General features: G+C 38.7%; 1 protein-coding gene across 2 annotated transcripts in view; it reads left to right on the forward strand.

Moving 5' to 3' along the window:
• The window catches only part of LOC111563996 (activin receptor type-2A), a 59,239-nt gene that overhangs the window by 37,873 nt on the left and 7,771 nt on the right, over positions 1-13,595 (forward strand). For both annotated transcript variants that reach the window (XM_023263306.3, XM_023263307.3), the window contains 6 exons: positions 6,871-7,014; positions 8,377-8,520; positions 11,751-11,896; positions 11,983-12,097; positions 13,148-13,286; positions 13,372-13,502. In XM_023263306.3, the coding sequence (XP_023119074.1) occupies positions 6,871-7,014; positions 8,377-8,520; positions 11,751-11,896; positions 11,983-12,097; positions 13,148-13,286; positions 13,372-13,502 (819 nt within the window). The remainder of the gene's footprint in view (positions 1-6,870; positions 7,015-8,376; positions 8,521-11,750; positions 11,897-11,982; positions 12,098-13,147; positions 13,287-13,371; positions 13,503-13,595) is intronic.

Raw genomic sequence — 13,595 nt, forward strand, 5'->3', positions numbered from 1 at the left:
CGATATTGTTGTTTAAGATGCTGCACTGATAGAAAAAGCCCATGTAGATAAAATCTCTTGGTGTTAGCTTTGGTAAATTTGACATAAAAACATCAGTTTTCACTCTTTTGAAACAAATTTTTGGTCTGAGTGGAGACTAGATTCATATCAGATGCACTTAATTCAGGTGAAAATTATTTAAAGATTTATTTTAATGCAAAGATTTGTAAATTAACTTGGATGTAGCACAACTTGAAAATCAGCTGTTTATTTACATGTGAAAGTGCAACAGAAATCTCTCTAAAATGAATCATTGATTGTGATAATCATGATCTCCATTTTAGCCACAGTTTTGCAGCTGTAGTTGGTTTCATATAAATGTTTCAACTACAAATAGGTTGATGTTTACCAAAAGCTTGCATTCTTGATTCATTTAAAATTATTTTTTAGCTTTTTAAAAAAAAAAAAAAATCTAGTGAAAATTTGTGTATTTTGTTGTGTTGCAATCTTGTCTCATAGAAAAAAATATGTAAATGTCCATTTTTTCCAATATTGTGCAGCTTTATTGTCAAAAATTAAATTACATGTCAACTGTCAATATGTTTTTAAGCTTCCAACTTTTTAAAATCTGAATATTTTCAGGTCTCTTTTCTCCTCTATGACACTACACTGAAAACCTTTGGGTTGTGGACAAAACAAACAATTTGCATTCTTTGGCTTTTGGAAACATGATGGACATTTTACAACTTTTTTTCTGACATTTTATAAACCAAACAACTAATTGAGAAAATAATCAACAGTGAATAATTGTTGCTTTACAGTCAAAACAAGATGTACAGAAATTTGCTTGTGTGACATTTTGGCAGCTTACTAACAACCTTGATGATAAAATGATGCTTTGATGAATAAATCATGAACGGTATTATAATGACTCCATAGATGTGTTGGAATTCATCATGGCTGCACTTTTTGGAAACTCACTGAGGCCTCGCGCAACACAGCAAGTCCTCCAATTATATTTTTATTCTTCAAATCATAATCAAAATTGAAAACTGTTGGATTGCCGAGCACAACAAACACACAGGAGCCTGTACGGACATGCAGACGCATTAATAAATTGCTTCATAACGCCGAGCAGTGCTTGTACCCCCGACTTTATCAACACATTCATGAGCGGAATAATAATCGCTCGAGACGGCAAACTCAATATACGCACTAAAATTGTTTTTTGTCGCCTTTGTGCACATGGAACAGTGACGGCACAAAGGGAGGCCTTCAGTAACAAGTGTTGACCCATTTTCATTGACAAGTGTCCACATTCACAGACTGCAGGTACACCGCTCTGGTTATTCTTTTCACTGCTCTGACCCATCATGTTTAATTGCTCTTGGGACATAAACATTCTCCTTACATCTGTTTTTAGGCCACATTTGCGCTTCTTAGAATTTTTTTTACTTGTAGAGTTGGTAATCGAGAAATTTAAGCTTGTTTTGCTGTCACATTTTGAGCAGATTGCTAAAAGAAAATGCAAATTCCCATCCTGCTTTCTCTGGATTCCCTTAATTCCGATGCAGTAATAAGGTTAGGCGATATGTTAATATTAAAAAAAATGTGTTCTTTCAAAGTTATTTAACACCATCTGAAAAAAATATATATTTTCCATTCACTGACTTCAGTCCATTAATCCCCAAAACCTGCGGCCAGGTTTGAAGGACATGTTGTCTTTAAAAAATAACTCGGTACAATTATAGTTACATCATTTATCAGAGTAAGAAACTCCAAAAGTAGAATTAATATTTGAGCATTCTCACAGTTCTTAAGATAATCATATCTGACGTTTGGTTCTGTCAGAAAAAATCTTCCAAGTTAATCTTAAAATACCGATATTTCATCAAAATCACTTTATTCTGTCACCACAAATAAACCTTTTGTAACTGAGAAACCATGACTGACTCACACAACATGAGTAAATGTTAGGTTGAACTGCAGGCTGTGTTTATACTGAAAACAGAAAGGACAAATTAGGGTGACTGAGGGGAAATTAAAACATAAATCAAAGCAGCATGGAATTGTTGGAAGATGCATTCTGCATGGTGAAACATCTTTGTTCAGGTGATGTGCAGAGCAGAGTTTTTTTTCTACATCTAGAAAAAAAATGCTGCTTCCATAGAGGTGCAGGACTTTATATTGCAGTGAAAAATTATTCAGCCATGAGTAAAAATGTGACAGGAAGCTGGTAAAATTATTACCTTTCCATATTAACCCAACCTTGACCTCTGGTTTTGATGTCTTCACTCGTAGTGGATATTTCCCTTTTTGAGGAGAGAAAACTTGACACAGCACTTAGAAAACTGCCTTTGCTGAATTCTCAAGAAGACATGACACCGAATTAACTTTAAAAAAATGACAAAAATCGCCAACCGATGATGCATTTGTCCAGTCACCCCGCTCTATATTGGAGTTTCTTAAACCTGGTTAGGTAACGGACATAAAACACAATAAGGAAAGGAGAAAAGTTGTCTTTGAGAACAAATACTTTCAATGTGAGATAGACCTTATTGTCGTGTAAACACACTTTCCTCCTTATTACTGGGTGCAGTGTTGCCGGTACGATTGAGCTTCATGCAGTCATGCTTGATGCATTTCCCTCCAACTGTCACAGACTGTCCAGCTGCCCAGATTCACTTTCATCCGCGGTGCTGCAGCAGGTTTATCTAAAAGTCCAAACTGAGAGAAACCAGATCTGCGTCCATTCACTGTCAGTTATTCTATACGCTGTCAGTGCTGCCAAATGACAGAGGGTTGCCAAGTACATTCATACACAAGGTCTGAAATTACAGCCTGCCAAGCACCAAACCCTCTGAGTTCAGTGAATAAATCAATAAGGGTCACTCGTCAGACCACAGCTAACTTTCTGGTATGATGAAGAGGATATAACTTAGATACATTATGTTCAGCTTGGAGTTGTTGGCTGTCTAAGTAGTTGTTGAAACATGATATCTGGTTTGAATTCTTCTCATTCACAGGGCACAGACCCATATTTACAAAACAGCCTTGAAAGCAGATGTAGAGAAACACTTCTGTGAAACTATAGATTCTTTATTTTGGTTTGCACAGTGTGTTCTTGAAGATTTTTTTTTTTTTTTTTTTTTTTTTTTTACAGTTGCCAACCTTTGGCCCGCTCTGTAATCCAACCTCAGCACCACAGTGGGTAATTTTCCCCGTCATTTGGCTGGCATTTGGTGTGAAAGCAGTGTGCAGACAGCAGGTCTGCCTCGCAGCTCTCTGTTAGAGGGAAAAGGCTTTAAGTAAACAAACCAGTTCCCACTCGAATCCTCCGTTCCCCCCTGCACTGCCCAGGCAGATACTAAAATGCACAGACAGCCTGCTCTGCACTGTATCTACCAAAAAGAAACAGCAGCAAATACCTGATTTTTTTCCTACATGCTGTATTCATGCAGAGCTGTTGGCAGACTCGTGCTAAAACCTGAAACTCTCCTTGTCCCTGGGGAGCAATTTGGCTCAAGAGGAAACACTAAATATAAATTAGATATGAAGAAAGTTACATCTACAGCCATGCTAACATCTCACAAAGATGTTAGCATGGCTGTGGAGTTGCAATACTAACTTTTAGAGGTTAAGCAGGTGTAATGTTTACTGTCTTTGCCATCTTGTTAGCATGCTAATAAGCCCTAAATACAAAGTGCAACCAAGACATTAGTATTTCAGATAACCTGAGAAAAAACACTAAAGTATAATGATATATATCATTTAGGCTTCACAAAAATTAAATGTGGTCCACTGAACTGAGAAACAAATTGTGTTTCTTTGCACTGTATCTACCAAAAAAAGCAACAGCAAAATCCTGATTTTTCATCCATGCTTTATTTTTGCAGAGCTGTTGGCAGACTCGTACTAAAACCTGAAACTGTCCTTGTCCCCGGGGAGCAATTTGGCTCAAGAGGAAACACTAAATATAAATTAAATATTAACAAAGCTAAATCTACTGCCATGCTAACATCTCTGTGAATACGGACTTGTGCTTTTAGCCAGATTTAACATGCTAGCATGCTCAAAGTTGCAGTGCTAGCTTTTAGAGGTTTAGCAGGTGTAATGTTTGCTGTGTTCATTATCTTATTTTTAGTGTCTTGGCGCACGTTTTGCTAGTATAATGATTGTAATTAGGATGTGCAGGTCTGCTCTGCACTTTGTCTACCAAAAAAAACAAAAAAACAAACCCAGCAAATACCAGATTTTTCTTACAGGCACTGCTAAATCTACATCTCTGTGAGGCGTTAGCATGATAGCAAACTCACAGTTGCAATGCTAACTCACAGTGGTTTAGCAGGTGTAATGTTTACAATGTTTACCATCTTATTTTAGGGTATTAGCATGCTAACATATGCTAATGAACTTAATTACTGAGTGCAACCAAGTCATTAGGCTTGCAGGTATTTTGCTGTAAACATTAAGAGTAGTAAATTGGGATTTACAATAATTTATTTTTGTAAATCTTGCAGACCTGCTCTGCATGATATCTTCTAAGAAAAAAGAAAAAAAAAAAAAAAGCACCAGCCAGATTTTTTTTTTGCATGCTTTATTCTTGCAGAGCTGTTAGCAGATAAACACTAAAACCTGAAACTTGATCATCCCTGTGAAGCAATTTGACCAATTTAAATATCAAAGTGAAGTGAAGTCCCTAAAATATCATACGTAAAATGCAAGCTTACCTTTTAACTCAGTTATTAAGTTTAATAATCTACAATATTGTATATAAAATAAAACTTTACCCGAGAAATGGGTTGAAAGCATAAAATATAATAAACACAAATTTAACTAGCTGATGGAAATATTACGGTAAAGAACCTACAATACTGTAAATATTACAAATGTATGTTTATGATTAGGACCCCGTAAAAAAAAATAAAAAATAAAAAAAATATGTGTATATATATATATATATATATATATATATATATATATATATATATATATATAAATATATATATATTGTCTATTTTACTTGTCTAATTTAAATATTTAGGTTAGGAACCGGCAGGATTATGAATTACACAAATTTACCTGACTAATTTAAATATTATGGTTTAAAATTTATAGCTTGTGATTTAGTTTAAAATAGTATTAAGCAACATCTGAATATAATTTATGCAAAAAGTCATAATTTGTCATTTTTTAAGCAAAGTCTAGGCTCCAAGTCTGTCTTTTGTTTATTTTTCCATGCATTAACCTGCAGTACACATTTACAAGATTTTATGTCAAACAAGGATGATTTTGTTTGATATTCCTGTTTTTAAGTCAATTTTTGGAGCTTTTCCCCCTCTAAAATCATGTCTCAGATATAAAAACTTAACAATACAGTTGAGATTTACTGAAATGCATCAAAGACAATCTTTAGGTGCTTTATTTTTGTGTGCACTAAAGGCCGAAGGTCACGATCAGCTGTAAAATTTCAACTTGGTCAAAAAATCAAACCCATAAATGCTGCTAAGTGATTTACAGTTTGCTTGTGTGGCCTCCGTCTCCTTGTCAGGACAGGTGGTAAAAAGCCAAAGCTGCTTCTTCCTCCGTTTTACTACCTGTGCAGTTAAATGCTTTTCGGCTGTTAGCGTCGCCGTAGCTCCTTCCTCACAGCAGGAATACCACCGATTTTTTTAAGGAAGGTTGGGTGTCAGAACCTCGGCAGTAAAACGCACTTTTTATCCCCAACCCGGCCGAAGATAACTCATCGGTTTGAGTGTTGTCTCTGTCTATTAAATCTCCTCTGTCGCTTGTATCTGCAGCAAACCTTGTAACTCAAAAGGGGGGCTTTTTATGTGGGGTTAGGAAAACAGACTCGGATTGACAAGTGCACACTTTTTGATGTATTATCACAGTGTGCGAGTGGATCCTGTGGGCCTCGGGGTCCTGAAACTTGCTCCAGCTTATCAGGCACCTTGTAAGCCTTTAGTTCAAGTGAAAACATGAACAGCTTTTTCCTTTTCCACCGGCGCAGGCATGGAAGCAAAGTCGAGATTTTGCAGCGGCATATTTGGTTTCATCAAAGGCCATCAGTCATGTGCTGGTCTTTCTCCTCTACTTTTTATCCTCTGGAAATGTGACTCCCTCGCTGCATGCTTCTTTTTAACCTTCCCCCTCTCTCTCCTCTCACTCTCCCTGTGCATCGCTATCCTCGCTCGCCCTCTGTCCTTCTCTGTGAAGTCACATGCGAAAGTGATCGGCTTAATCCCGATCACCAGCTGTGTTTAACCTACTTTGGATTTGGAACACTTGGCTTAGTTGCTTTCACTTTTGTTTATGTGGGATTAGCATGAATACATAGCGTGAGGTTTGACCCGACGATGGCGGTTAAACGCTTAAATCGAGCCTCAGATCAATAATTAACCCCCCGCTTTTGCATGCCTTGCTCAGTGGCAGTTTCCTCAGCTGCTGTTTGGATTCAAACTGGCAACCTTCCAGTTACAAACCTGTTTCTGTGAACTCAAGCAAATGCAGCCCCGAGGGGTTTAATTGAATTCTTAATGAATGAATCCGAACCCTGCTCGGTATGCATCGTCCTCGCTGCCAGAAAAAATTCACACCGATAATAATACTCAACTTAAACACGCAACACCTCCTGGGCAGGACTTTCCAAACAACAGAAATGTAAAATAAATAAAGAAAAGGCACCGTCACATTAAACAAGTCTATAAATATGAGTTGTAAGATGTAAGATGTGAAGACGGTGGTGGTTCTGCTGGCCTAAGCTCCTCAGGCGTGTTGACGCCGAGCCAAAAGCCCGGTCACCGGTCAGCGTAAGCCAGTGCTATTTTAATGCTCTGCAGAAAAAAGAATAAAGAATAACACTGTCCTCTGTGTTTTTTCTTTTTTTAGGATCCCGGACCCTCACCCCCGTCCCCCGTTCTGGGGCACAAACCGCTGCAGCTGATCGAGGTGAAGGCAAGGGGGCGCTTCGGCTGCGTTTGGAAAGCCCAGCTGCTCAACGAATACGTGGCTGTTAAGATCTTCCCCATTCAGGTAATTTTCTGGACAACTTTGATAAAGACTGGGGAAGAAGTTAGAGCTTATAAGGTGCTTTAACCCTCTGAACCACAAAAATTGCAAGAACGATGCCGTTTATCAGAGTTCTAAACTGCAAAAACAGCAAAAATACTCAACTTTCTGATGGTCCTTAAAGTTATTGTGTGTGACTTTCGTTTTTGTCAGGAAAATTAACCAAATCTAAAGTAAAAATGAAGATACTTTAGTCGCTTTGTTCTCCATGTGAAATAAACTGTTTGCTGTGTTCAGGCTCTGTAAAAACCTCAAACTTATGCAAGTGACGAAGATTCAGGGACTTCTCGGCTGAACTGCAAGCGGTGTATTGAAACTAAACAAAAAATCAAAATGCAAACAAAATATAATGAAATGAATGAAATAACTGTCGAATGTAGAGCCACCATCTTGCCCTGCGTCGTTATGCCTGTAGGAAAAAAATGTTGTACATGTTGTGTTCTCTATTTTTTCCCAACTTTTATAAATGCAATAATGCCATGTGTGACTTTTAGTTTTGTGGGGAAAATTAGCCAAATCTCAGCTTAAAATTGTGGTATTTATTCGACATGTATTGCCAAAAATAAAGCATTTGCTTCAACCAGATTCTGGTCAAAAAAAATCTGCACAAATAAAAAATGCAAACTGTTAAATATCTATAGTATGTGGAGCCACCATTTTTCCCCCAGTATTGCCAACTCATGTGGACATTTGGAAAAAGGCTGTACATATTGATTCCTGTTAATATAATAATCAGAGAAATTCAATTTTGGAAGACCTGCCATTTTACATAATCAATCACTGAAGAAACCTCGGAAAAATGTTCCAATTCTCAGCTTGAAATTGTGATATTTCATCTAAATCACTTTAATGTACGTGTCACCTTTAAAAATTTGCCAAAAATAAAACATCTGCTGGATCTAAAATCTGTAAAATACAAAAAATTCTGCGGTTCCTGTTGCAACTGTGAAGCCATTAGGAACTCAGCTGCAACCAACAATCGCGTGACAATGATTCTGAGAGTCTTCAGCTGAACTGCAGGCAGTGTTTTGACAGAGCAAATAAACTGGAAACAAATGTCAGCGTTCTTTAAAAGATAAATAATCAAAAAAATCCAACTTTTGTAAAACAAATATTCAGAAAACCTACATTTTGCTTTGTTCTTTGAGGTACAGGACTTTATATTGCAGTGAAAAATGAGCTAAAACGGCCTGGTTTTCAGAGTTAATAATCATTCCTAACACTGCTCTTCCTCTGCCAGGTTTCCTGGAACTGATAATTTAGCTGATCATGTGTGCTGATATCTTTAAATAACATCTGCACCTCTGCCTCTCTGCTCTCGTCCAGGACAAGCTGTCTTGGCAGAACGAGTATGAGATGTACAGCGTGAGCGGCATGAAGCACGACAACATCCTCCACTTTATCGGCGTGGAGAAGAGGAACAACAACCTGGACCTGGACCTGTGGCTCATCACCGCCTACCACGACAAGGTACGCTGTCAGGGATGCAGATATCCCACCAGCGAACTGCTGAATTTAGCCTTTTGTTTATTGACTCATTTCTCAACATAGACTAAAGCAAAGGAAGCTACGCCCTTCTACACACGAGCCAGTAGCTCTCATGCAGAAGTTTTATACTCCTCAAATGTGGAATCTACACCTGCAACAGCTTCTAAGATTGATTTTAAACCTGACGAGCTAAGTTAAGTTCGTTAAATTCGTGACTCCTCGTATTATAGATAATGTGAATTTTACTATTTACATTTTGAATTTGTTTCCATGCTTATTTCCCATCTGCTCTGTGTAAATACAACCTGCAGTTCAGCCATATAGTTACAGTACAGTTGTTGAATTTTTATCACGTGGCTGTTATTTGCAGTGCAGTCAGTCATGGCTTTTTAGCTGTGCTGAGGAACGCAGAATTTTTGGATTTTTACAGAATTTTGTTTGTTCACACAATTTGTTTTTGGCAATGTTTTTAACGAGAAATGTAGAATTAAATAATTTGGAATAAATGTCACAATTTTTAGCTTCGGCTTGATGAATTTTCCAGGTGAAAGCTGCAGTGATAATTGCGAGAATTTTGGTGATTTTAAAAAACAAAACCTTCCTTTTAAATCCACTGACGGGCTTCGAGTCTTAATCGTTAAGAATAATTGACTAATTGGTGAAATAGTCAACAGATTAATTAGCAGATAAATAGTTGCTAGTTGCAGCCCCAGTGAAGACATAGAAAATGTTTTGTTTTCGAGAATTAAGTTAGTAAAGCCTCTGTTTTCAAGTTTCAGACAAGAAGAGAAACTGTCTTGCTTCCAAAACTCCTTGACCAGCTTCCTGCAGACTTGTGTTTTCCAGCAGCAGTTTGCTACTTGTGCTTGTAAACAAATTCTGATTTCCCGCCTGATTTCTCCCACTAACCCGGTTTTGTTTGTGTCTCTGTAAAAGCAGTTATAAAGTGTTCTTTGCTTTTCGTACACAGACTTAGAAACCTCCGGGGCGGCCAGCTGACCAAGTCGTAAACGCTGGAAAACATGCATGAAACCATCACGTTGTATTGATTCTGCTCGGTGCTTTAAGAGCTGATCTGTAATTACAAGATCCCTCACACGGTGGCTTTTATTTTTTTTTAATTTGTCTGAGCTCTGTTCACCCTGATGTGCTTCACTCTCCCTCTTACCCACAGTCTTTGTAGCTTTCGGGGCTTTTAAGTGCCTCTGTGTTTTGAGGGTCATTACCGGCGAAGTGGAGAGCGATTCGTGCACGCCTCGCTTGCCTGAACTTCCCAGCCAGACCGAGGATTTGAATCTGCATGCTTAAGGAGCCCTCGTTGCGTGAATAAAGGTTGAAAAATTAAAGCTTGTGGGTGTGGCAGTGAGACCTTTAATGAAAACATCGCGATGCTCAGCGAGTGGGTTTAAAGGAGCTTTTAGAGGCAACACACCACCAGAGATGTACCAGCAGCTGAGAGCCCTGTCAAACACAGTGATTATTCTTGCGAGCTTTAAACTGACCTACAAAGTGAGCAGGTGTCAAAACGTTGAACTGAAACCTCGGCTTGTGTAACCCAGCTGGAGCTCTGATTGCAGAGTTCAGCGTCTCCTTGACAGCTGATTTATGCCTCGTTGTTTGATGCATTTTATGCATCTGTAGCAGCAGCAGCAGCAGTAGTGGCGTGCAGCGGCTTGTTTTAACCGAGACAAAAACTCCCTGTTAAGCTGATGTGATTGCATTTCCAAACAGCGGACGATAAATAAACCCAGGGATGAAACACAGAAGGTATAAACACACAAGCAGGAAGGCATTAATCCTGATAGATTGCATTATTTGTCTGCATCTGTTGGAGCTGCCTGCCCTCTAGTGGCAGCTTGAAGCAACTGCATCTGTCTTTGGCCTTGCCGAGAGTGACCTTGTATTACACTGACATACATTATGTAAGAGCAAAGATGGTGCACAAAGGATAAGGAGGTAAACAGATGTAGCTCCGACATTTAGGCAGAACACTCAATACATAATAATTCTACATTTATACACTGCAATATTTACTTCAAATGTCCAAAAAGTGATGTAATGAAGCTCAGTGCATACAAAAATCAAAGCTGCATCTCTGTAAAGAAATAAACTTTGCTGATATAGACGCTCAGCAATCCTGTCCTCGATAAATACTGAGATAAAGAGCGGTAATCAAACGGCACCACAGCGAGCAGATAAATGAATCGCATTTATCAGGGAACAATAAATGAGTTGGCTCGCTGACAAAGGCGACCGAAGGACTTCAGCCGAGGTTTCAAGAGGGACCCTGAGTAGGCGGTAAATCTTATTCGCCGCCCCGAGCTGGAATATTCAGCCCCAGCTCGCCTGAAAAATGCCAATATTTAAATTTCCAATCAAGCGAAAGTCAGATGTATGTTATTATCGCTATACAGTGGAGTCAAAATACAAACACTACCCACAAGCTTCAGTGAATTTCCATCCCATTAGGGATATTGCCGTTACCATGGAAACGTTGCATTTTCCGGAGAGGTGGGAATCATTACAACTGTAATTTAATACTTTTGTTATGTTACTGTTGGAAACACTTGTGGAGGAGGTTATCAAACATCTAAGCTTACATATATACATATACACACACACACACACACACACACACACACACACACACACACACACACACACACACACACACAGTTATTTAGGGCCGTCAGTGTTGCCATCTGTATTTATTTGTTTGATTTGTAGCATAGCAGTATTTTGAAGTGCAGTAGAGCATGTTGTAGTTACATTTTATGAAGATGTATCACTTAAAAAAAACATTTTTGTTGCATCATTTGCTCAGTTTAAAACTTGCTTTTGAAAAAAACATTTTTTTAAAATCATTAGTTTTGTCCAGAAAAGAAAAGGGAAAGATTGGGATATTTTGTGTCAATTTGCTTTATTTTAAGATTAGATTTGTTTGACTGAATCACACATTGCACACAATTAGTTCAATTTGGTTTCAGTTTTATCTGCTTTTACAGTTTCAAGCTGGAATTAATGATGTAAATTTGGTATTTTTGAAAAAAAAAATAACATGATTTTGAGGTTTGTTTCTCATAAATTCCCTCAAATACTTAAAAAATACCGACAGATGACAGATTATAAAGTGGAGTTCTTGTTTTATGAGGAGTATCTAAACTGAAAGCTACATACTAAATGTGTATTTCCTGTGGTTTTTCCCTCTCCAGGGCTCTCTGACGGACTACCTGAAGGCCAATGTTGTTTCCTGGAACGAGCTCTGCCACATCGCCCAGTCGGCGGCCCGCGGCCTCGCCTACCTCCACGAAGACATCCCCGGACACAAGGACGGCCACAAGCCCTCCATCGCTCACAGGTATCAAGTGTTTCTGAACACACAGGCTTCTGTCAAGACGCCGGGATCATTTTGACACACTTTGGTGCCTTGTTTTTGTGTTTTAGGGACATTAAGAGCAAGAATGTGCTGTTGAAGAATAACCTGACGGCCTGCATAGCTGACTTTGGCCTTGCACTGAAGTTTGAAGCTGGAAAATCTGCAGGAGACACACATGGACAGGTGAGGGATACAAATAAAGGTTAAAAAATACTCTTTATTTCTGCCAGTACTGGTTTGTGACAGTATCCAAACACTCCTGCAGGTGGCAGTGTTGCCCAGAAAGCTTTTATGTTCTTACTGTAAAGCACTCCTTGTTTTTATTTTTTGTATCATTTTTTTCTTTTTGAAATAAATTTTTGATTTAAAGATATGTATAGGACACATGATAACCACCCATAAATTACAAGAAAACAAACCAAACCACAGTATCATCCCTTGCAGTTCATTAATCGTCATTTGTTGTGCTTGCTACAGACAGATAAGTACAAAACAGTTGCAAAGAAAATAGATATTAGCAATACCAATGATGTTAAAAGCAGGCAAAATAATAGGAATCATGATTAAATACTAGAGCAAAGAAAGGAGTTAAATTAGGTAAAGGATTTATGAGGCCCAGCCTGTTTTCTTGCTTTTAAAGCCATATGATTGTTTTTTAGGTGCAGAATTGAGTGACGGTAATAAAAGAAAATATACAGAAATTCAATAATTTCCACACCAGGGAAAGGAGTTTATCACGGGCTGTAAAACGCACCCATAAATGTAACCATAAATAATGTAAATCAGGGCAGAACACAGTGAAATTGTGATTAGCACGTCGCCAAACAACGCTTCTGATTTGTATGTGAAATATTTTCATTCCAGTGGCATCTTTTGGTTTCACCGCGAGCCTAAACTTTCTCTCATTTGTCCTTGTTGTCTGCTGAAAGGGCAAGATTTTAGATTTTCCTTTTCTCTAGCGGGGTGTTTATGCACGATGCTTTGTCGTAAATTACAGTGAAACTCCGACAGCATCCTTACTTGCACTTGACAGATCGTTTTTCAAGTTTTGAACCGATAAACCTCTTAGATATGTCTGGAAAGATTTAGGTTAAGATGTTTTTGGTTTCCCTGTTTGCAAGTTGGACAGAAAAACCATGCTGTTTTAACGTCATAATGCATTTCAGAGCCGTGTCCTGGTTTTATGTGTTGTTTCTGTGCTAATACTGACCTCCTGAATTGTTTTGTTTGAAGGTGGGAACGCGGCGCTACATGGCTCCTGAAGTCCTGGAGGGCGCCATCAACTTCCAGCGCGACTCCTTCCTGCGTATCGACATGTACGCCTTCGGCCTGGTCCTCTGGGAGCTCGCGGCACGGTGCACCGCCGCCGACGGTGAGGCGTGAACAAAAACATGTGCAGTCCACGCTGTGTCGCTTTTGTTCCGTCTTTAATCGTGCGTGTGTTTAAATGTTTCCAGGCCCGGTGGACGAGTACATGCTCCCCTTCGAGGAGGAGGTAGGTCAGCATCCGTCTCTGGAGGACATGCAGGAGGTGGTGGTGCATAAGAAACTGCGACCATGTCTGAGAGACTGCTGGCAGAAACACACGGTGAGCCCTGACAACATGCTTTAGATTTTAATAACTGACAATATACTGACTTTTGACATTTTGTTTAAGAACTTGCAATATTATGTAGAAAAT

Source organism: Amphiprion ocellaris, chromosome 24, assembly GCF_022539595.1.
Source record: "Amphiprion ocellaris isolate individual 3 ecotype Okinawa chromosome 24, ASM2253959v1, whole genome shotgun sequence".
Classification (NCBI taxonomy): Eukaryota; Metazoa; Chordata; class Actinopteri; family Pomacentridae; genus Amphiprion; species Amphiprion ocellaris.